The 25,199-nt window shown below is 44.8% G+C and overlaps 1 protein-coding gene across 1 annotated transcript; it reads right to left on the bottom strand.

Annotated features, from left to right (window-relative positions):
• Nucleotides 1-8,440: 8,440 nt before the first annotated feature.
• LOC311231374 (protein transport protein Sec61 subunit beta-like) lies at nt 8,441-8,804 on the bottom strand (the record flags this gene model as incomplete). The annotated part of the gene is made up of 1 exon (XM_084317943.1): nt 8,441-8,804. The coding sequence occupies exon 1, from the start codon at nt 8,777-8,779 to the stop codon at nt 8,441-8,443; it is 339 nt and encodes a 112-aa protein (XP_084174069.1). The 5' UTR covers nt 8,780-8,804.
• Nucleotides 8,805-25,199: the final 16,395 nt, after the last annotated feature.

Consider the following 25,199-nt stretch of genomic DNA (forward strand, 5'->3'; position numbering starts at 1 on the left):
GGGTGTAATCTTTGACCCAGAGCTCAAATTCGACCGGCAGGTAAATGCCGTAGTCAAGTCATGCTTTTTCCAACTCCGCAACATCAGTAAAATAAAATCAATCCTTTCACCCGTCGACCTGGAAACGGTAGTCAACGCATTCATCACTTCACGCCTTGACTACTGCAATGCCCTCTACACCGGCATCAGTCAGGCAGCCATGTCCCGCCTCAAAATGGTCCAGCACTCTGCAGCCAGGTTCCTTACCGTCACCAGAAAGAGAGAGCACATCACACCAGTCCTAGCCTCCCTACACTGGCTCCCAGTCCCATTTAGAATAGACTTCAAAATCCTCCTCCTCACCTTTAAGGCACTATCGGGTGCAGCACCCCTATACATCACCGAGCTCATCACCCCCTACGCAGCACCCAGGTCACTAAGATCCTCCAACCAGGCTCGGCTGGTACCCCCCCCCCCCCCCGCACCAGACTCAAAAAGAGAGGCGATCGCTCCTTCAAGGCCGTGACCCCCAAGCTATGGAACCAGCTTCCCCTGGAGATCCGATCTGCCCCCTCGCTGGAGACATTTAAGGCCCGTCTAAAAACCCACTTCTATTCCCTGGCCTTCAATAAACCCTGATTCTCCCACACCCTAACTCACACACTTCCATGTAATTTTATCCTGCCCCCTCCCTCTTGTATCTCTTCTTATGCTCCTCTGTCCCCATGTGTGCTACTGTACTTTGTGTTCCCCTATTCGTGTGTTGTCCTACTGTCCTATTCTCTGAATGTACTGTCTTGTCCTGCTGTGCCCTTTGTATTTGTGTATTTTATATTAGGACATTGATTTTAAGCTTTGATTGTACAGCACTTTGGTTGGCTCTTGTGCTTTTAAACGTGCTATATAAATAAATTACTTGACTTACTTACTTGACTTGTGTGTGTGTTGTTGTGTGTGTGTGTGTGTCTGTGTGTGTCGTTGTGTGTGTACAATGCAGTGTTGAAGAGATGTTCCAAGTTCGCAGAACTGTTGTTTATGACGTTGTAAATATTTTGTACTATAGACTATCTTGTATGGAAAGTCTGTAATGTTCAAAGTGTTTCTCATGGCGTTTGGAGCAGGCAACAAATGTTTTTTTTACCACTGTAAGAGCACAGGCGAGAGTGAGTTTGATTAATTGAAAGCAAGGTTGTGTGTGTGTGTGTCGTTGTGTGTGGTTGTGTGTGTGTGTCTGTGTGTCGTTGTGTGTGTGTGTGTGTGTGTGTACAATGCAGTGTTGAAGAGATGTTCCAAGTTCGCAGAACTGTTGTGTCATCAGTGTTGTCTGTGTCATCAGTGTTGTCTATGTCATCAGTGTTGTCTGTGTCATCAGTGTTGTCTGTGTCATCAGTGTTGTCTATGTCATCAGTGTTGTCTATGTGTCATCAGTGTTGTCTATGTCATCAGTGTTGTCTATGTGTAACGGTTGTGACAACGTCACCTCAAACTTCGATGCCCCGAGTGGGAGTTGAACACGGGCTGACCTATGATGCCGTTGTCGATCTCATTCAGGTATATTTTTTCTACTAAAACTGTATTGTTTATTTTTCTCTGTAAAGTGTCTTTGAGCATTTGGAAAAGTGCTATACCTAATTGATGTATTATTATTATTATTATTATTATTATTATTATTATTATTATTATTATTCAGCCAGCGTACCTTGGGACTGGATACCACATCTATGTAGACAACTTCTACACCAGTCCCAAGCTGTTCATGGACTTGCATGCCATGAAGTTTGGAGCCTGTGGTACGTACAGGGACATCCGGAGAGGGTGTCCCAAGGGCAGACCAAATGCCCTCACCAAGAAGTCGGAGAGAGGCTCCATTAGATGGATCAGAGAGGGGTCCCTGGTCTTCACCAAGTGGCTGGACACAAAGGAGGTATGTACTCCTATACTCCTCTACTGTGAGCGATTTGTAGTGTAAAATTTCCCTGTGGATGATTCATTTCTTTTCTATTCTATTCTGTCTAGGTGTCCGTGTGCTCCACCATCCACCCAGCGGTCCTTCAACCTACAGAGGACGTCAGACAGAAAGCCACACATGGCCGCAGGATCTGCCAGCAGTGTCACAAAGGGGGGAAAAGGACCCTGACTCCCTGGAAATGCAAGCACTGTGATGTAGCCCTCTGTCTCGTCATTGGCAGAAACTGTTTCGAAGTGTGGCACAGTTGAGCACATACAGGACAGCACAGTACAGCACAATGTCGTCGCACACACACACACACACGTGTAGTCTATATAGTGTATATATGTACAGGGGAGGAAATTAGGCCACTTTACTCGCCAAATGCGAGTATTTTTTACGTTTGGCGAGTGATTCATGAAGAGCACTCGCCAGTCTGGCGAGTACTACTAATTACAAAACAAAACAAAAAAATCATTCTGCAATCTGCTGATTCGCTCACTGGCACAAGCCGAACTCTGACTCCCCCCTTGATTCCTCCCATTTGCGCCTCATAATAATCCAACCATAACCAATGAACATCATCGTTGTACAGATGCGCTCTAAGCTCCTCCAATGAACACTCGTTTTCTAGAAGATGCCGCCCATCTAGGGGAAGTGGACAGATCACTGCGCGCGGACCTACAGACTCCTGCCACCGGCTTGACAACGTAGACAAACTTAGACAAAAACACATCAGTGGATGAAAATAATTGCATGTAGAGTCGTCGCTTTCGGATATAAGTGCGGTCTGTCTGACATGGGGGCGAACAACAGCATGCAACGTGTCTCCTTCGAGTCGGATGAGAATGATAAGTGGGCGTGAGGCTCACTCAAGTCAACCAGCATTAGCCGGCTAGCTACCTAGCATGTAACAAGCTACCATAACGCGCGTTCAACATAGTGGACTATACTGAGCGGCTTTGCTTAAATGCAGCCGAGTGACATTTTATTATTACCGGGTTTCCCCCCATATCACCACTCGCCCATATGCCCTTCACAACGGTGATGTTGTCATACTTGGCATTCAGAATACACCTGCTGAACCCCTAGAGTTGTCATTAGTGATGCACCGATGTGAAAATTGTGGCCGATACCGATAACCGATATTAATATTGCTGTTCTGGCCGATACCGATATTTACCGATGTCGATATCTCTGTATAGAAAACACTTTTTTATGATAATCAAATAAAGAGCTATTTTCCAAAACGCATAATTTCTTTACTTTTGTAACTTATTTTCAGAAATGACTGATATTTTAAAACTATTTAAGGCCAAAACATGTAAAAAGATTAAAAAAAAAAAAAGATAAAAAAAAAAAATTTAAGAAAATGTATTTTTTTTCTTTTTCCTTTTTTAATATCGGCCCTATCTTGATATCGGACCGATACCGATGTGTAAAAAAAACTGCCATATCGGCCGATATTATATCGGCGGCCGATACATTGTGCATCACTAGTTGTCATGAGATTCGGTTCCAATGTATTGTCATCATACAGCACAAGTACAGTACAACCAGAATACGTTTGGCATACAACCAGAGTGCAAATGTAACAAGTCAAGTTCAAGTTGTTTTATTTAGCTATTACATTACAGTGAAATGCTTGGTTCTTTCACTGCCCAGCCCAGTCCAACCTAGACCAGCCCAACCCAACTCAGTCCAACCTAAACCAGTCCAACCTAGACCAGCCCAACCCAGTCCAGCCCAGCATCTTTCACTGCCTAGTTCAGCCCAGCCCAGTCCAGAATAGTTCCCTCTTTCATATTAATACTGTATGTGAGTAGAGACAGTGTGATTAATACATGTTGTATGCTAATAATGTGGAGAGTAGAGACACTTATTCATGTTTTATGCTAATAAATATTTTAACGAGTAGAGACACGGTGTGATTATTACTATGATTGAAAATCTATTTAGACGAAGACATACAAAGAAGTAATTATCACAATTAGCGATTTATTTTTGGCTGGTAAAAAAAATCAGTTTGGCTGGTAAAAAAAAATCATCTACTCGCCAGTTGGCTGGTAAGCCAAAAAGTTAGTTTCCTCCCCTGTATATGTATATTGAATATTCCTGTTTAGTGCAACATGTTTATTCGTGTTGATACACAGGGTCTCCATGGTATCTCGTCCACCGACAGGTAGGGCTGGGCGATATGACGATATTATATAAATATCGGGTACAGTTCATTAACGATACACTTTTTAAACGTATCGTGGATATCGTGATGTTTTGCCCAAGAGGCTTGTGTCGCGTCAATCTGGTCCACACGTTGACACTTTTGAACAGCGCCGCCCCACACACACATTAGTGCATCAAAAGTTACTACTTATGATTAACAAAGGCATTCGTTTTGTGGCATTAACGTTATATAGTTACACTTTCAATAACATCAGCGTATTTACATAGCAATGTCCGAGGTCGACCTAGATATAGCAAGCATTAGTCGTTCATATCTCAGCCCGTGCTGACTCAGTCGTGCACATTCTGCGGTCTGTTAATAAAGTTTTCAATCAGACAGATGTATGGAAAGGCTTTTATTATAACATCCGTTGCAGTAAAATCATTATGCCTCCAGTCGTTTAGTCATTCTGCGGAGCTAAAAGCTAAACGTCGGCCGCGGCGAGCTACCGCTGCCATTGTTGTTGTCATTGAGCTCTCCAATGGCGGAAGTAAAAAATGAATACGCGCTTGCCGATTTGTGCTAAGAACAGCAGGGCGGGTGCAAGCGATGTGACGTAATTGGCAGACGCGACTGTCAATCAAAATGATTCTGTTTGCCGTCTGATGAATGAAAACGTTATTAACAGATTGCAGCATGGGTACAATACAGTACAGCTCAATACAACAACAGTCAACAGTGGACTGGAGGATGCAGACCAGAGAAAGACTTTCGTCTTGTTTACATCAGGGTCCCCCATTTTCAATTCATCATATTTCATATCTAAATCATATAATATCTCATTGCTAAATATATGCAATATATAATCTAATAATCCAATAATCTAAATCTAATATATAATATAAAAATGCTAAATGCATGGGTATTTTATTTTGTCTTTAATGTTAGCTTGCAAACTCAAATACTGTCTTGGTAAGCCTCATAATGAATTGTTTGGGGAAAAAAAGAAAAACATCGTGATGCGTATCGTGTATCGCCGAAAGGTCAGAAAATATCGTGATATCATATTTAGGCCATATCGCCCAGCCCTACCGACAGGGCCTTCTTCGGTTGATAATGCGCCTTGCATTTGTGTGTGTTGTACTTGTACTTCCCCTCACGGTCTTTATTCATACTGAAAATCAAGAGCAAGCGAGCTTTTGCCCTTCTGTAAAACTTTTTACTGTTTTTATTTTTATTTTTTTACTTTTTTTTTGTAAAAAAGTACTTTTATTGACTTTTTGTAAGAAAAAAAAAGCATGCTGGTCACTCAATAAAATACCGGTCACTGTTATAACGTTGTCTCTGGTCTGCTATTCCCTTAATTGTGCATATTACTCCTCTCCTCATTCGAACCTAGAACTGTGCCCGTGGCGAACAGCTGTTACTGTTAGTGACAAGTGCTACACTAGCTCTCCTCTGTCCTCTTTGTGTGTGTGTGTGTGTGTGTCTGTCTGTCTGTGATAAATAAATGTTTTCTTCAACTCAGTCTATATCTTGCATTTGGCTTCCCCTGTTAATAACATTAACAGATGATATACTTGTGTTGTGTAAGCAACTGCTCTTTAGGTAAGCACCTTGACATAAATGCTACTTCTTGGACATGTATTTACATTTTGACAACCTGGTCTGTAAGTAAAACAAAAGATTCAATGTTGACTATATTATACACATGACCGTTTACTGTGTAAGAAGCAAATGATGAGAAAATCATCGTTTTAATCAAAACCCTGCATGGTTATTTATGACTTGCAAGTCCAATTGTATAAATGCTAACACAGATGGCATATAGTATATCATATCTTTGACAATAGTGACCAAATGTTTTTGGCATCTAAAGAAGAAAAACATGAATACTGTCAATTCAGTTCAATAACTTTATTGGCTCAAGTCTGGCCATAAGAAGCCTCTGTAGTTTCCACCTTCCTCTGGAAACGTCCGTCTGATGGCGTGGACTACACAGGCAGGTACGACCCTCCTATTGTGGCGACCAAGTTTACCATAAACCCAGCGAACCATCTGTCTGTAAGCTGTGTAGCGGTATTGGCTGGAAGAGAGAGATAGATTGCTTTATTAATCCTGCAAGGTACATTCTCGTGTCATAGCACTGCAGTAGGCATGAAAATACAGGTCATGTTCATTTCAGGTGTGAGTCATACTTTTCATAAAATATTGTACAACTTACTCAAAAGTCCTGAGGGTGAGTGCTCCATGCTCCTGGCGGAAGGCTAGATATGCTATGCAGCACAAAAGGATTCAGACAGGAACCTTCAAATCCAGGGTGTTGTGTCAGACAACGGATGTTCTCAGGTCTGGGTGCTAAATCCTCTACTAGCTTCCAATAGGGCTGTATCTCTGCAACACATGCTCTCTATACCAGTGGTCATAGGTTGACATTCTCCACACAAACACCTGAGTTCAAAGACAGAAAAAAGAAAAGATCGCAGAACAAATTTGAACTTTAGGCAGTAGCCCTACCAATGAAACCAACTGTTATTGATACACTGCAACGTTAGGCTATCACTATGAATTGAAAATGGGGGAACCTGATGTAAACAAGACAAACGTCTTTCTCTGGTCTGCATCCCCTTAACAATTGTGTGTATTGAGCCGTACTGTATTGTACCCATTCTGCAATCTGTTAAATAAAGTTTTCATTCATTCATTCTATACTGTTGATAATGAGGTGTGCGGCTTACCACGACGTCTGAGCGATCCTCCACATGTTGTTGTTGCCCCATAACTCCATCTCCTGGCGATATCAAGGTCTGACAGAGGCATCTGCTGCTGGTGTCTCTTGCCTAACAGGCTCGAAATTGTATGGAGCAGGTCCATCAAAGTCTCTCCGACGATTAAACCCATCTTCGTCTTGTAAGGCGTCCATTTGGATCAAGGAAATGGCTTTTTCCGCGCTAGTCAAACTCCTTGTAGTGGATCAGAAGTAGGGGAAAGTTGCCTCGCGTGATGTCATGGCCCTGATAGCTCTGATAAGCTTTTTTGATTTGCGCGCATGTTATTCGTGCGTGGACCTTTTTAACTATTTCTGAGTGGCATTTCTGGCGTCAAATGGAAATAAATAAATAATGAAATTAGATACCAATTATTAACTACCCATAATTGAAGAGTAGGGTTTAACCTGCAAGTTGGGCTTTAAACAGCTATCCGAAACGAGGTGGGAATGTCGGGTAGAGAGTGTAAAAGCAGTACGCTACCAACTTAACCCATCTCCCGCCAATGACGTGTTACCACGTCATTCCTCGCCATGCGTAATCTGCCAATGGCGTCTTACAGCGTCTTTGAGATCAATATTTCAAATTTCTGTCATGGTATTCACATTTCACCCACAGAGTCTTGACTGGTGCTGTAGATCTCCGCTCAACTCTCCAACGCTTCAATACCGCCACCTGGTGGCCGATCGGCGAGTTGCCAAAACCGGAAGTGCTTAGTCCGTCCGCTATTCCGTTCGCTCGCGGGACTCTATCCAGACACCGTGCATATCGATCCGTTGCCATAACTCAATAAACAACATGATTGGACGTATATTAGTATTATACAAACCGGAACTGGATCACCTAGATCAACATCCCATAATAGCGATCTTTTTTCTCCAGTATCATCCCCCATCGCTACGAGGAAGCTGCCGTGAGTTTCAGCGTTTTTGATTATTATACAAACTGCTCTGATCTATATATCACCCATACTACATGAATCATTTAACGTCGGTCATTGCATTATAAACGACCCCCCCCCCCTCACCAGCAGATGACCAGTCATGACATTTAGGATTATGTACATGTGACATTTTTAATATAACGTTGATCGGTATCAAACTGCATTTGATCATCTAATATATGCATTTATGGCTATATCTCACGTTCTATGAAATACAGCAGAAACATATTTATACTCTGGACGGTATTTTATTATGAATGTGTGAATGAAAAAGTAAAACGTTCCTACATCCTGAACGATAGATAATTGATGTTGAATGGGCCATAGTAATGTCAATTTAGCAATACAATTTAAAAAGTTATAGCCCTGCAAAGAAGGTGAACATCTCCATAGACAAATAGTGCTGGCAGAGAGGCTACAAGGATGAATATAACAATATGTTTAACATTGAGAGAAACATGCGTTTTCAATATTTCCCAACGTTTAACCGATGCGGCAAATATTGTGTATATACGCTGTATACTACCAAAGGGCGGGGACTCGGGAGGGAGAAGAGGGTGGCGTTTGTTTTGGTCCAAGTCCGATGTGTTAAGAGGCCGAGCGGCTGGGGGGGGGCGTGGTGGGGGGGTGGTCATAATTTAGGAGCGGGTGTACTTCGCCCAGATATGAAGCATGAAGACGGAGGCAATGAAGAGTAGACTCATAACCAGCACCAGAACTGGACCGACCTTGAGTCCCGGTGAATCCTCCGTGTAGAAGCGCCACATGCCTCCCGTCCCTGCCGACGCTGTGGTCCTGCCAGCGCTGCGGGTGCCGCTGCTCGTCGCTTTCCTCTGTCTGACTGTGGAGCTGCGGGTGCCGCTGCTCGTCGCTTTCCTCTGTCTGACTGTGGAGCTGGCTGCCCGGGGGGCCACAGTCTTGCTGGGGGACCGGCTGGAAGCCCCGATATTAGTTGCACTTGCTGCTGGTCCAGGCATTTTGATTTAATGTTCCGACGTCAGCTGAATGTGACAGATTGAGCTGCTCTTCAGCCTAATGTCCACGTCAAGGTCACCAGTGTAGTGCTGAGAGACGGGAGTCTGAGGCGATGTCCTGAAGTTGAAGGTAACTCCTTTAATATTCATCAGCACAACTACAAGATACAATACATTACTAGACAGCTAAACAGAATGCCGGTGGCAGTTTAAATAGGAATGTTAGATGTTCTAGAAGGTTCTACTATGACATCATCACCAACGGTCCAGCATGGCCTACTATGACATCATCACAAATGTTCCAGAATGTTCGGGCGGACCTAATGTTCTAGAACAGGGGTAGACAACCCTAGGCACGGGGCACGCGGGGGTATTTGCATAGGCACAGGGGGCAGCATTAAAAAAATATATATATATTTTTTTTTGCTTTGAAATATTATAGTGAAATATTTTGCACTGTTGTCGCATTTATCTTGTTGAAATCCTCCCACAGGTTCTTTTTACTACCACATATTTAATTGAGACCCTTTATTTGTTTATTATTTCAATTTAGCTGGAAATACATTGCTACATCATTCAGTAACATTTGCAGAGCCTTATAACAAAAACATTATTACGGTCACCATTGTGACCAGTGGGATTAATCAACAAATTGTATTATTTATTTTTCTATTTCATTGAACATTGCACATGTTAAAAGCCATTTTCTTTACTCAAAATGTGAGTATTACCAAGTCAACTTGTGTTCTTAAAACAATGACAATAAACATAGTTTTATTAGGTTGAAATAATGTGGTTGTGTACTTATTTTTCTGTTAACTTATTATGGCTTGAAAACTGAACCTTAATGCACAGTAACTGAACTCAATATTTTTAAGTTCTGGTAACGTATTATTATATATTTTTTTACAGTGTAGTCTTGCGATCAATCAAAACTTATTTACACGATATACCTCACATTCACCCTCCATTCACATCCTGGTGTTCTCCATTAGGCCTGTAGGTGGAGCTATGACAGCACACATACAGTACACACACCAATGGTGTTTGATGTGTCCAAAAATGAATGGGCAAATGTGAGTGAAATGGTTGCACTGTATGCAGCTTGTAACTGAGGGGTACAATTCCCTGACTGTATTGTTAGATATGATATTTAATACCACTACCTCATGTACTTTAACTTCTGGCCATCCAGTACAAGATATAAGTATGATGAACACTTTCCCACCTGATGAAACGAATCCACACAAATGTACCAAATTGAAGGTTTAATACAGCAAAAGGTGTATACAACGATCACTTAATTACATTTATGATTTGAAATATGAAATATGCACTTTTATGGCAAATGAGTATTCGTAGGTAAATCAACATTGAATGTCCAATCTCTGGTTACGCAGGGAGTAAGTATACAACCTGGAATATTTAGGAAACGATAGCGATGGTACTTAGATGATTATAGCTGGATACACTAAGGGGGGGGGGGGGGGGGGGTCCCGCTGGTTGTAAAACAGTAGGAGGGGGGGGTTAGAGAAGCCGCTGGCGGTATCCCATCTGGCCGACGGTGTCTTGGGAGAATCCAAAGTCTTGGACACGGTGCCCACAGAACCTCGGACCGCAGACGAATACAGCTGGACCCTCTGTGGACGGTAGCTGCCGGTCCACAACGAAGAGACGTGAGGCGACCTCACTGGTGTAGAGCGCCGTCTCACCTGGAGTCCTCTCCGGGGGGTAGTTCCAACACTCCGCAGTGTTGGCCTTTATCCATGGAATAATCAAAGCACCCAAAGCATAATCCAAGCCGTGGAAGGCTCGCCGTCGTCCGGGTAGAGTAATCCAATATACAGGTCCAGTCGCTCTTGGCCCGGAGCTCCTCGGATGCAAGCACCACTAGGGGTCTGCCCAGCCTGGTTAAGCGTCCAGATAACGTCAGGAACGATGGGGGTACTGATAACTTTAGAACTCTAACCAAACGATGCACCATACATAAATAGACTATTATTAGCTTAATAGAATACGTCCAACTCGACGGTATAGTGCCAAACTATGACTATTCAACTATTAATCTACACGATATCTCAATGCCTATTCTGGGCCAAGTAGGCCTTACTACACCACACGTGCGTCGTGGGGAGGCTTTGCGTCTGTCACTCTGTTGGAGGGTAAAGAACTGGACTAAAAAGAAAGTTCTACTTTACTTGCGCCATATATATATGCGCTATGAACAAATAGTACCATTCGTATTTCGCCCGACATATTCCTGCGCGGAACCGGGGCTTGCCACGACATGTTAGGCGGCACGATTGAACTTGGACCTGGGGGTATGGCAACCTGGCGCCAGGTTCTCGTCCAATGGTAGAATGAAACTATTATGGGCTGTTTAGTAGACTAAAGGGATATTCAGTGCATATTGTACAAGGAATATACAGGGGATATCAAACGATATACAAATACACTTAAATATATATATATAAATAAATATACATATTCGGTTTAATCTGATCCTTCACAACACAGCTGTTTGTCTGCATTGCATTCCCCCCCCCCCCCCAACTCAGATTTAGGGTTGATACAACCATCATAATAATATTGTTAATAATAACAATAACAATAATGATGTAATAATGTAAAAAATATCATTAAAAAGACCTGATTATGAGAACAAAAAATTACGATGCATGGAATATTGTTGAGGCACACTAGTTACAACTATATTTCAAATAGGCACTCCATGTCAAAAAGGTTGCTGACCCCTGTTCTAGAATGTTCCTAACAATAGTTCTGTGGGTGAATTATGTACAATTACAATTACTACAAGACCCTTAATAATACAAATGAAATAGTTATAATATAAATTAAATATATAAAGGAAGGAACAGGGGGGAAAAAGCGTTCCACAGAGTTCCAGGCTCTGTTCACAGCAGAGTTCTAGTAGAGCCATATGGCTGTTCAAGTCAAGTCAAGTCAAGAGTTTTATTTGTCACGGCATACAAGTATACAATGAAATGCGGGTGGTCTTGCCCGCAACGATGTGCAATACAGTAGTACAACATATAATAGAATCCAATAGACAACATTGTGCAATAAACAGGTAACATAGTGGGACATCACGGTATTTGTACATAGTTATTTACAGAGCATGAAGGACATGCTAGGTCCCTAGGTAGTGCAATACACTGTTACTATACTATTTTTAAAGTGACCTTTCTTTGTGTCCATAAGTGTGGGCGTGTGCAGCATGAGTGAGTGCTTTCTCATGTTAAAGTGGCTGCTAGTGTGCGAGTGTGCACAGCGTGTGTGTCGTGTGTGTGCTAATGTGTGCTTGTGTGTGTAGGGTTCAGTGTTCTGTGACCCTCAGTGTTCATTGTTCAAGGCTCTGATGGCCTGGGGGAAGAAGCTGAGCCGAAGCCTCTCTGTCCTAGTAGCTGGTGTTCGCAGGCGTCTGCCTGACCTCAGCAGCTGGAACAGGCTGTTATTGGGGTGGTGAGGGTCTTTCATTATTCTGCAGGCTCTGGATTTGCACCTTTTGTTGTATAGAACCTGCAGGGGAGGTAGTGCAATACCTGTGGTACGCTCGACAGAGCGTAACATTGAGAGAAACATGCGCTTTCAATATTTCCCAACGTTTAACCGATGCAGCAAATATTGTGTATACGCTGTATACTACCAAAGAATGTCATTGCTTTTGGGCAACATTTTGCCATGTCTCCTAGCATCAAATTCAGGCTGTGACAACCACATAGCATGAAATAGGCACAGGGATTGAGACGGAGTATGTGAGCCTGGACGCGTCTATTCTTATCCTAACCCATGTTTGCTTCCGCGTTCGCGTTTTGCGCTCTGATTGGCCACTGACGTACGCTAGTTTTGCCCCCCCGGTATGAGCGTAGAAATAATGCGTGGACACTTTAAAATGGGTATCACAGTAGTAAGTCCTACTGTAGAACATGACATATTAGCATGACATCTGAATGCGTGGACACTTTGAAATGGGTATCACAGTAGTAAGTCCTAGTGTAGAACATGACATATTAGCATGACGCCTGATTTATTAATGCCAATACTAAAGATTAGGGAAAAACGCAATTGGCACAAGTGTAAATCATGGATTAGTCACTCAGTTTTAACATCCGACTTAGCTCACCTCATTCGTCTGCTGCCTGTGGATCCTGGTCACAAGTTCAAATCACTCTTGGTTCAAGTTTATTTTATTTATTTCTCGTTTAATTAATTTATCCACTCTGGTTGGATGGTGTGTATGTATATGTATGTATTGTGCTGTATAATGACAATACATTTGAATCGAATCATTTTGAAATCGCTACCTGTTGAGTGGATCACCATGGTGCAATGCAATCACCTCCGAAGCTGGCTGCCACTGTCGTGTTCATAGGCAGCGTAGCGATTTCAAAATGAGATTTGATTAAAATGTATTGTCATTATACAGCACAATACATACATATACATACACACCATCCAACCGGCCCACGGTAAGAGCTTTTTCACGTAAATTTCATGCTGATCAGGCCTTGCTTTGATAGCCAACCAGCCGATCAGTGAATGAGGCTAATGCCGTCTTTTCACATTAGTCTTCCACTTTTGGCCTTGTTTACACAAAATCTACAATATTTAGGGCATAACAGCATGATACAATCTTTATTAACATTGTATTTCCAATATTAACCTCAAATTGATCTCATCTGATGGACTACATTTGAGTAAAGTGGGAAAATAGAGATGTGATCTAAACATTTCCAGCTTTTTTTGCATTTCTTGTCCTGAAATAGAATCAAGATGTGTTTGAATCTTAAAAATAAAATGTTTACTGAATTTCTTGGGTCAATATTGTTTGGGGAAATGCTGTTTTCTTTTTTAGGTTTTCGTTCAGGATAGGTGTAATAAAGCAGGGGTTCCCAAAGTTTTCAGGCCGCGACCCCCGAAATAACGGTGTCAGAGAGCCGCGACCCCCACTATTATAGGAGGTAAAAAAAATATTATATATATATTTTTTTTTTAATAAATGGAAATGTATGGTTGAAACATGCAAACGTTCAAACGCACACACACTAATAAACATTGGAGGCTTTTCTTTTTTTAAAGATTTCTTTTTTGGTGTTTTTATCGCTTTATTGCTACTGGGCAGTCCAGTAGAGAGAGACAGAGGAGGAATGGGAGACAGAGTGGGGGGAAGACATTCGGCAAATAACGACGGGTTCGGGAGTCGAACTGGGAAAATCATTCAGGCCAGGAAATATATTGCCAAATATAGCCCCAGTCAGGCCACTTTTTAAGCGGGGGGTCTGGGGGTCCCCCACCAGGAAATGTTTTGTTACAAAGACTTCATTTCCTGCATTCTGGTGCAGGCATTTTTTATTTTATTTGTACCCTTTAAATGCCAGTGTTTGTGATGGCATCACAAATTATTGTTCAAAAACAGGCTAGCATATGTATGATTAGCAACAACACTGATTTTGATGGGTTTTCAGTTTTTTTGTAATGTCAGATTGAAAATAATACAACAAGACCACATATTCATTTTATAATTCTAACCCTTTAAATGCCAGTGTGTGTGATGGCATTATTGTCACAATCCGCCTGTTCAGCCTGGCCTCGTCCCCCCGCCAATTCAGAGACCCTTCCCTGCACCCCCCTTTCCCTCAGCCTCGTGGACAGCTCCCTGCTCATCCTGCTCCCATCCCCAAGCCTGTGCTGCCCTCTAGTGGACTTTTCCCGCTACTGCCTCTATTGGTGTCAATTCATGTTTGTATTTTCAATATGTATTTAATGTTCAATGTAATCTCCGTCATGTTGTTCATGTTGCCCACTCTGTTTCCTGGTCTGGTCTAGTGTGTCGTCTCTTGTATTTGTTTGTATTGTTATTCAGTCCTGTCGTGTATTTGGTGTCACTTTGTTTGTCAGCATGTGTTTCCTGGTCTGGTCTAGTGTGTCGTCTCTTGTATTTGTTTGTATTGTTATTCAGTCCTGTCGTGTATTTGGTGTCACTTTGTTTGTCAGCGTGTGTTTCCTGGTCTGGTCTAGTGTGTCGTCTCTTGTATTTGTTTGTATTGTTATTCAGTCCTGTCGTGTATTTGGTGTCACTTTGTTTGTCAGCGTGTGTCTCTGTCCAGGTGTGTCTTGTTGTAATTAGTCATCCTATATATGCTGTGCTTTCCTGTTACTCCCCTGTCGGTTCGTTATCTATGTTGACGTTGTTTCCTGTATCCTGTGAACCTGTCTTTATGTACCTGATTGCTGCCTTGTAAATTGCAAGTAAAGCCTTTTCGTGTCCTGCCTGTAACTGAGGGGTACAATTCCCTGACTGTATTATATAAGTATGGTATCATTAAACCACTACTGTCTTATGTACATTACTACTGGCCATACAGTACACAGGTATATTAGATGAACACTTCCCACAATGACACGGTTCCACACAAAACTGGGTTTAAGAATATTTATTAGTAGCAATGATAGTATATAACAATACTTTACGTAGGGTGCGCTTATAAGGCAAAGGAATGTGCGTGAGCAAATCAATAACGTATGTCCATTCTCATATTACGCAGGAGATAATGAATACCACCTGTATCTTAGGAATTATATCTATGGTACAATAGTAAGGCAGCGGGAGATACTGGTAGGGTCCCTCCGGTTGTAAGCCAGCAAGGGGAGAGGATTTGTCGGTAGTAGAGTCTGGGTCAACGATGAATAGAGAGACTCCAAGTACAGGAGACGGTGCAATAATCTCTTGATCCGCAGACGAATAACAGCTGTTCTCCGTGGCATGCAGCTCCGCATGGAAGAAAGCTAGCCAGCCTCAGGCTTCTGAGAGGCGGGCTCGACGTTGCTCCTCACAGGGTAAATCCCACACAATTGTGGGTGTAGGCGATTCTCCGCTCCATCAATTACAGGACCAAAGCAAATATAATCCAGCCGAAAAGGGCTATGCAGTCGTCGGGTAGATTATCCAGTGTACATGTCCACATGGTCCTCGTCTAGGGCTCCTTGGGTGAAAGCGCCAGGGTAAGCAGCCCAGCCTGGATAAGCACACTAGCTGGTACGAGGAAACGTTGGTGATGCTGGTCACTGTAGAACGATAGCCGCACGATACACTATACATAAATAGACTATTACTGAATTAATAGAATAGGTCGAACTCGACGGTACAGCGTTAAACTCTGATACTTCAGTTATTAATTCGCATGCGGTCTCAATGCTCTATTTGGGGCCAAACAGGCCATACTTCACCGCACGTTGTATCGTGGGTGAGGCTTCAACTTATTGGGTAACTTTACTTCTGTATTCACCTGCGCCGTATTTATACGTTAGGTGAACAAACTAGTACCAGCCCTATTCCTGTCTCGTATCCTTGCGCAGAGCCGTTCATGCCCAGGCATGTCTTTGGCGGTGACTTTGAACCAGACCTTGGGGGTATGGCAATGGCGCTGTCCAATAGGAGAACGAAATATTATGGTCTGTACTAGGTTAAAGGGATATTCCGTGTGTATGTACAAGGAATACACAAGGGATATCAAATGATATACAAATATTATGCAATATATATCAAGTAGTAAATATATATATTCGGTTTAATCTGATCCTTCGTAACAGCCGCCTCCTAATTAGTCCCACCTAATTAGATAAGCAGAGACAGATTAACCACACTGTCCACTACTCAATGTCCGTTGTGAGGGTAGGGCAGTTCACAAAGTCAGGGGTCATGGTCGTCATTAAGCGAGTCGGGGAGCCTTGGCAACTCTATCAGCCTCGCCACGGGTCGGTTGTATGTCCGCCCTTGGACGAGCACTTCTGCCGCTCTGACCTTTCCGTCGGCACCAGTGATCACTTTGCTTACGCGGCCGGCCGGCCACGCAGCTCGGGGTAGTGACTGGTCTATGATCATGACGACTGGACGGGATGAAGGGGGGCTTAGGAGGAAGCAGGCCTGAGACTGCTTTGATCTGTGCTTGGCTGTGCCTCCTCCTCCTCCGTCTGTTTCTCTTGTTTGCTCTGTACCCCGTCTGAGGAGGGGCCGGTTCCGGCCGCCCCGTCAAGGAGTCGCTTGGGGTGCTGGGTTCGAGGTCAGCTACGTCTGGAGCGCAGCTGAGGGGGGTGGAGTTCCGAACTCCCTCTTGTGCCCACGGTTCTCTCACAGGCCTCTCGCTTAATGTCAATAGCCTCTCAACGGGCTGTACCGGTTGCCGGTGTCGCTTGCCTTTGTGTGTAGGCAGCGTGTAGACGTGGGTTGACTGTCAAGTCCCTAGAGGGGGCCCTGGAGCGTCCATCCCAGTCGGGTCTGAACCGCGACTGGGCATCCTTTGGGTCCGATGTGGGCCGCCTCAATTGGGAGAATGAGGTCCGCGTGGTCGGAGCCGATGAGCAGGGTCGGTGTGGCGCCGTCGATAAGCGGTATAGGTAGTTGACGTAGATGCACATACTTAGCCATCAGCTGTGGGATGGGGTAGGTGTACTGGGACAGGCCTATATCGTGGCTGGTGAAGACGTTGGTTATACTATACTGCTTCTCGGGCTGGTCCACCGCTGCTATCTTGAAGGAGACCTTTTCACCTTTTATGGTCTTCTGGTCCCTTCTGATGGTGCGTATTGTCATGGTACCTTTGGCACCCCGCAGGCCCAACTGGGCTGCGGCTGAAGCGAGGAGGAGAGTCTTTTCAGACCCATCGTCCAGGACGGCGTAAGTGTCCAGGACCTTGTCCTCGTAGCTCAGGAGCACTCTGACCACTTTGATGAGCACTCGGGGGGTCCCGCTATGCTGGTCAATGTGGAGCACTCCTGTTAGTCGGTTGCTTTGGATCTTCTGGAGTGGTGCCGACTCGCGGTCGTCCGAGTAGCACCGTGACTCCCAGTGTCTGCTGTAGCAGTCGGGACAGTAGGGAGCGGTCTGGTGGATCTTTGGTACTGGTGCCACCGCCTCGGCCTGGTACATTACCGTGACGGGCCCACTTTGTTGTCCTGGCGGACGCTTGTTGATGTCATGCAGGACCTCCAAGTGGGTGCCGCCGCACCTGCTACACTTCTTCTTCAGGCGGCACTCAGCTGCCAGGTGGATGCGTGCGCAGCGGAAGCAGCGGCGGTGGTCCTTGATCCACTGACTCACCTCATCCGTGGTCAGCTTCCCGAAAGTGTCGCATTGATACAGCCGATGTTCTCCTTCACAGTACTGGCATTCAATCTTCCACTCCTCTTTCGTCGAGGGGGTGTTGTGGTTCTTGTGCTGCGGTACTGATTCGGCTTGGTGCATAACGGTCACCGACCGGCGGTTATCATTTGATCCCAGAGGTCCTGGTCTTGGGCTTGGTCCACTCCATACGAACGTGTCCAGTCGTAGGCTGCTGACCTCCCTGGCGAGGAAGTCAGACAAGTCTAGGAGGGATGCCTCTGGACCGTTGGGGTCGCGGTGGTCTCTCTGCCGCCGAAAACGCTCTTGTCGGGCGGGAGGGAGCTTCTCTAATATTCTCTCTACATTAGAGTTAGCGTACAGTTCGTATATCCCCTTTTCCTTTTGGGCCCCCAGCATCCCTACCAGGGACTGTACCTTGATAGAGAGGTCATCCAATGCTCTGTTGTCTCTGGCTGGGGGGAGACGGTCAATGTCTCTTATCTCCTGTATCACGTAGTCCCATATGCAGGGAGCGAAATTAACTTTTTGACTCACCGGCCAGTGGCGGGTAGATGGGAAGAGTCTACCCGCCAAGCATATTTCTTACCTGCCAAATTTTTTTTGATTAAAAAAAATATATATATATTTTATATAAAAAAATTTTTTTTAAATAAAATATATATTATATAATCATACTTGTAGTTGTATTATCTGCGAGACATCGCCACCACGCAATAAGTCAAAATGCTTGCTATCTGCAAACAGCTCCACTGTCTGTGTGTATACTTGAGTAGCCTCCAGCTCCAGCAAGGATTCTCCGGCCCTGCAGCTAGACCCTATATTCAGCTAGACCCTACATTCAGCATGCAAGGATTCTCCGGCGATGCAGCTGGACCCATTTATAATGTTACGGTTATGTTGTCAAATCACATTCAACATGCCCTCAGCTAGAATACGCATTCAATCAATGTTATGAGACATTGATATCAGGAGCTATCTGTAGCTACTGCTAGCCCGGTAGATAACGTTAAGACAATTTAGTTTACTGGGACATATCGATCTAGCGTGAGCTAGCTAACACGAGCTAGCTAACGAGGGAACGGAGGTTTTATGCACTCGAGTAGACTATTGCTGGAGCATTTGTTGATATCAGTAGCTAGCCAGCTAGATACCGTTAGACAATGCGTTAGCACTAGATGCTGAGGGCGAGCTGCTACCATTCTGGGAGCTTAACGTTAGCACTAGATGCTGCAGGCGAGCTGCTACCATTCTGAGAGCTTAACGTTAGCAGTGGCACTAGAGCTGCGGGCCGCTCTGTGTTGATACGAGCAGAAGCCAATAGTATCCCGCTGCAGGGGGCTGGCCCGGCTGGGCGGATATGACTCGTTGCCACGTTTTTTTTCAAAATAAGAATATCATACGAACCGAATGCTGCTAACTGCCGGAGCCATCGATATTATGACTCTAGCTGCGCTTGGGCCGGAAATGAGACCCGCACAGATCTTCAAAATAAGAGTATCATTATGAACTACACGTCTACAAGCGACACGGCGGGCAGGGCTCTCAGTGGCAAGCGCCAAAGGTAAAAACTGAGCGCCCCTGGCGGGCGGCGGGCTTTAATTTCGCCCCCTGCCCATATGCGTCCATAACGTTGGTCGAGGGCTACTAGAGCCGCGGTGTATGGGGTAGTAGAGTTGGAATATGCCAGCGCTATATTGTGCGCTCTGGGCACCTTCAGGTGCTTGAGTAGGATAGCATACTTGTACGTTTCATCCGGTACATCGGACATCATTGTCTCTAAGCACATTCGTAGCTCTGTGTACTGTGCTCTGTTCTCGTGTGTGAAGTCCGGGAACGTCGGTGTGCCAAGGTACGATGCCATGGATGGCTGGCACATCGGTGAGCGTTGGGGGAGAGGCCTCCTGGGCGAGTCTCCCCGTGCGTGTCGTCTTGGGCTGGTACTTGGTGGGTACCGAAGGTCGGGTACCCAGGTGCTGTTCCTCGGTGCTGACGGTGCGTCAAACTCACCCGTGAGTTGAGTCGGGGGTTTGTAGCGCAGTGCCTCGGGGCTGACGTCTGGGTTGTACTGGACCTCCTGGTCCAGAGTACGTTGCTGCTGGTCGGGGCTGTACTGGGCCTCCTGGTCCAGAGTACGTTGCTGCTGGTCGGCTTGACATTCCTCCTCTTCCTCCTCCTCTTCCTCTGCTAGGTCCTGGAGTCTTCTGTTCAGTCTCTCGGCGTGGTCCGGTTCTTCCCGGTTGCTGGGTCTCGTATGGACCGGCCGGGGAGGGGGTTCGGAGACGTGGACAGGATCCTCCTGTTGGCGGGGTCCCGGGTCGCTTGGTCGGGTAGGGGAATGTGTCCTAGACCCTTGTCGTGACGATCTCCGGGAGCTCCGTGCGGATTGAGGGGGTGTCGCCATGGCAATCAATTTGTCCATCAGCTGCGCCTGCAGCCGGTCGCGCTCTGCCTCGAGCTGGGCAAGGGCGGCTTCGCGCACTGCTTCGCGCTGGGCATTGGCGGCGTCGCGCTGCGCATCGGCGCGGCTTCTTTCGATGTTCTCTTCTGTCTGAAGGCGTCTGGTCTCCAGTCTTATGCGGTCGTCTTCACTCCTTTGTTGCGCCTGGAAGCGCTCTCGCTCGGTTGCAGAATGTTCGCGTTCACTGAGGGCTTGCGCTTGGAGTTGCGCGTGAAGGCGCTCTCGTTCGTCTGCAGCTTGTTCGCGCTCGCTCGTCTGTTGCGCTTGGAGTCGATCGCGTTCACCCTGAAGTCGATCGCGTTCGGTGGAGGCTGCCAGGGTGGCGATGAGTGCCTGCGCCAGCATCTTGTCCGCTTCGCTGGGGGAAGACACAGGCGGAGGTGATCGGCTTCTGGCAGTGCTCGTTGGAGATCCGTTCTCCTGTCGCGCTTCGAGGAGATCCATCTCCTGGGTGTGCGTCTCTTCTGGTAGTGGGTCGGGTTCCATCCCTGGAGCGCTTTCTTTATCCTGGAGCTCTCCGGGGACTACCTCGTTGGCGTCGGGTAAAGTCATGTCATGTCCCTCCTGGTCCCCCCCGTGAGCTTGGTCAGTTACGTTAGAACCCACTAGGGTCTCTACTGGCGGGGTCGCCTGGTCGTTAGGGTTTGGCATACTTTTACTATACGCTTTAGTTATTTTATCCGTATTTAACTTCCTTTTAAAGCTAGGTATTGGACTGACAACGTATGCCTCTAGATAGGGAGGTGGCTGCTGTCTGCGCTGCGGGCAATCTAGTTTAGGAGAACCGTTTGTGGAGTGTTCATCATCGGCCATGTTAATATTAATATTATATTAATATTACGCTAATTACCCTCCGGCTCGAAGGACCAATTGTAACTGAGGGGTACAATTCCCTGACTGTATTATATAAGTATGGTATCATTAAACCACTACTGTCTTATGTACATTACTACTGGCCATACAGTACACAGGTATATTAGATGAACACTTCCCACAATGACACGGTTCCACACAAAACTGGGGTTAGGAATATTTATTAGCAGCAATGATAGTATATAACAATACTTTACGTAGGGTGCGCTTATAAGGCAAAGGAATGTGCGTGAGCAAATCAATAACGTATGTCCATTCTCATATTACGCAGGAGATAATGAATACCACCTGTATCTTAGGAATTATATCTATGGTACAATAGTAAGGCAGCGGGAGATACTGGTAGAGTCCCTCCGGTTGTAAGCCAGCAAGGGGAGAGGATTTGTCGGTAGTAGAGTCTGGGTCAACGATGAATAGAGAGACTCCAAGTACAGGAGACGGTGCAATAATCTCTTGATCCGCAGACGAATAACAGCTGTTCTCCGTGGCATGCAGCTCCGCATGGAAGAAAGCTAGCCAGCCTCAGGCTTCTGAGAGGCGGGCTCGACGTTGCTCCTCACAGGGTAAATCCCACACAATTGTGGGTGTAGGCGATTCTCCGCTCCATCAATTACAGGACCAAAGCAAATATAATCCAGCCGAAAAGGGCTATGCAGTCGTCGGGTAGATTATCCAGTGTACATGTCCACACGGTCCTCGTCTAGGGCTCCTCGGGTGAAAGCGCCAGGGTAAGCAGCCCAGCCTGGATAAGCACACTAGCTGGTACGAGGAAACGTTGGTGATGCTGGTCACTGTAGAACGATAGCCGCACGATACACTATACATAAATAGACTATTACTGAATTAATAGAATAGGTCGAACTCGACGGTACAGCGTTAAACTCTGATACTTCAGTTATTAATTCGCACGCGGTCTCAATGCTCTATTTGGGGCCAAACAGGCCATACTTCACCGCACGTTGTATCGTGGGTGAGGCTTCAACTTATTGGGTAACTTTACTTCTGTATTCACCTGTGCCGTATTTATACGTTAGGTGAACAAACTAGTACCAGCCCTATTCCTGTCTCGTATCCTTGTGCAGAGCCGTTCATGCCCAGGCATGTCTTTGGCGGTGACTTTGAACCAGACCTTGGGGGTATGGCAATGGCGCCTAAGGGACCGCTGTCCAATAGGAGAACGAAATATTATGGTCTGTACTAGGTTAAAGGGATATTCCGTGTATATGTACAAGGAATACACAAGGGATATCAAACGATATACAAATATTATGCAATATATATCAAGTAGTAAATATATATATTCGGTTTAATCTGATCCTTCGTAACACTGCCCGTCTCTCTCTCGTCCTGTCCTGCATTTTGGTTCCACACCACCACCGAACCGTGACACGTATATTTGCAATAATCAAATGCAAAGTAGATTTATCTGGGGATTCATGTGTCAATGATTAGCAACAACACTGATTTTGATGGATTTTTAGTTTTTTGTAAGGGTCCCGCCTCCACCAATCACATGCGGCTCCCTTTGTGTGTGTGTGTGTGAGCAAGAGAGAGAGAGATAGTTCTCCAACTTGTGTGAGTTGCAGTGATCTCCTGGTTATTCCCCACCTAGGTTATTTAACGATTGCACCGCTGCAACTAGAAACACTGGCCTGGCCTCCTTCTATATTCAGTGGCCTGACTGCATAAAAAAAAAAACGTATTTTTATTTTTTTATCTTTTTTTTGGGGGGGAATCATCTGGCGACCCCCCCGCGGCGGCTCGCGACAAACCACTGTAATAAAGGGTTTAAAATAAACCCCATGGCATGGGACATTATTTCAACCTGTTAAAATCTTAAAATAGACACTTGGAAAAAACAGGTGGCGAAAGAAAATCCAGGCTATGCAGGTGGATCTATGTTTCTATCTAGAGTAGACTATATGCAACTGCTCTGGGGGATTCATTGGCAGTGCTCCCATACTGTTCCGTTTCAGTATACTGCTGTGCTTGTCTTCCGTGTGAGTTGTTATCAGGGCCGGACTGGGGAAATAATTCATACCGGGAGATATAGCGCGAAATATAGCCCCAGTCAGGCCACTTTTTAAGCTGGGGGTCCCCCACCAGGAAGATTTTTGTTACAAAGACTTAATTTCCTGCATTCTTGTGAATTTTAGTGCATGTGAAATTGAATCACAAACTAATGAGCCAACAATTGCTTAGTACAATGTACTGTTATGAACCTCAAATAAAACTGTTGTGGCACTAGCAATGATACTCTCTCCACCTTCAAAAAGAACAAAGCAAGAGCACAACATATTTTTCTATTTACTATTATAATACAGTTAAACCACTCTCTCCACATATTCAAACAGAGCAAGCGCACAATACCATATTCACTTTACTGATGCACTACCCATCAACAGTTTAAATAGCCCTTTACACAAACATTAAATAACAGACCTTTCATTACAATACTATAATAACAGTAGCCACTGCCAAATAGTGACACATGTATCGCGTGTGGTGAGCACACGCATGCATAACGAAGACAAAAGATTGCGTTGTCGCAATCATTTTAACTATAAAATGAACTAAAAGTATGAGCTCACTGACTGAAATTTCCAACAAAAAGCATCAATTGTCAAATAATATTGATCACATTAACTAGACTAGATGTTTTTGAGGAAATTAGAAATGGAACAACAACTTAACCCTTGTGTCTGATCAGATTCTTATTTTTTTGATAACTTTGCAGTGATTATGTTTGTAGCCAATATATGTGGCAACGGTGTGTAATCTTTAAATTATCTTGGAATTATTTTGACTTTCTCTTTCATAAATTGTTTATTCAACTTCAGCCCCGATCATAACCACCACATATTGTTTTTTGTAATGTCAGATTTAACAACTCCTTTCAGAAAAGTGGGAGTATTTAATTTTTAATCTGAAGTTGAATAAAATATTTATGGAAAAGAAAGTGGGAAATTATTTCAACATATAATCTTTGTATGGCGTTTTTCAATTTAGTCCCCTAATATGGTAAGAGTATAACACTTAGTAGTTTTCAGACACAATGGTTAAATTATTTATTTGTTTCTTGGCAGATTTAACATTAGGCTTTTGACAGGGGAGATGATGCATTGCATGGTAATGTTACATGTTTATTTTTATCACTGACTAACCTGCTGGTTCCTTGACCTTGGTGCAAGAAAACATTTGATAAATGTTGCCGGATTTAGCAGCATCTCCTGTAAGGGCCTTTCTTTTTCTTTGTTTTATCCCTCTCTGCTCCACCCTTTCTCTTTCTTCCACTGTCCATCTTGACATCAACGTTAATTGACTTTCGCTCTACTTATCTTATCTTATCTCATCTTACTGTATCTCTCCCGAGTCTCATTGCCTGGCTGTTATTCTGCATCTGAGTGCCATCTGCCATTCCATTCGCCGCCTCCGCTGTCAATCAGTTGTATCGCCTGGTCCCGCCTCCACCAATCACAAGCGGCAGCACGGCTCCATTTGTGTGTGTGATCCGCGAGAGGGAGAGAGTCGGATAGTTCTCCAACTGTCGCGGACAGTGAAATCCTGGTTGTTCCCCACCCACCTAGGCTATCTAACTATCGCGCCACCACAACTAGAAACAATGGCCTGGCAATTTTTTTTTTATCTGTGCAGGCCAGGCCACCGGGAAAACTCCCGGTGCTCCCGATGGCCAGTCCGGGCCTTGTTATGCTTTAACCTCTTGCAGCAGGGAGCACACGCCTGAGAGTATCGGCTTTGCATTCATTGTGTGGCTGTCTGGTTTGAAGAGCAGCAGGGATTGTTCTGAGAAAGGACTCTACTGACGGGACAACATCATTGATTTGAAGTAGTCAGGGCTGGGGATCCAAACTCCGGACCTTGAAGGAGTGCATCCATAATTAAACGAAAGCAACATTTTGCCGTCTCTCGTTCTTTCTCTCTCTCCTCTT

The sequence above is a fragment of the Notolepis coatsorum genome (assembly GCF_963971535.1).
Source record: "Notolepis coatsorum genome assembly, chromosome: 7".
In the NCBI taxonomy this organism is placed as follows: domain Eukaryota; kingdom Metazoa; phylum Chordata; class Actinopteri; order Aulopiformes; family Paralepididae; genus Notolepis; species Notolepis coatsorum.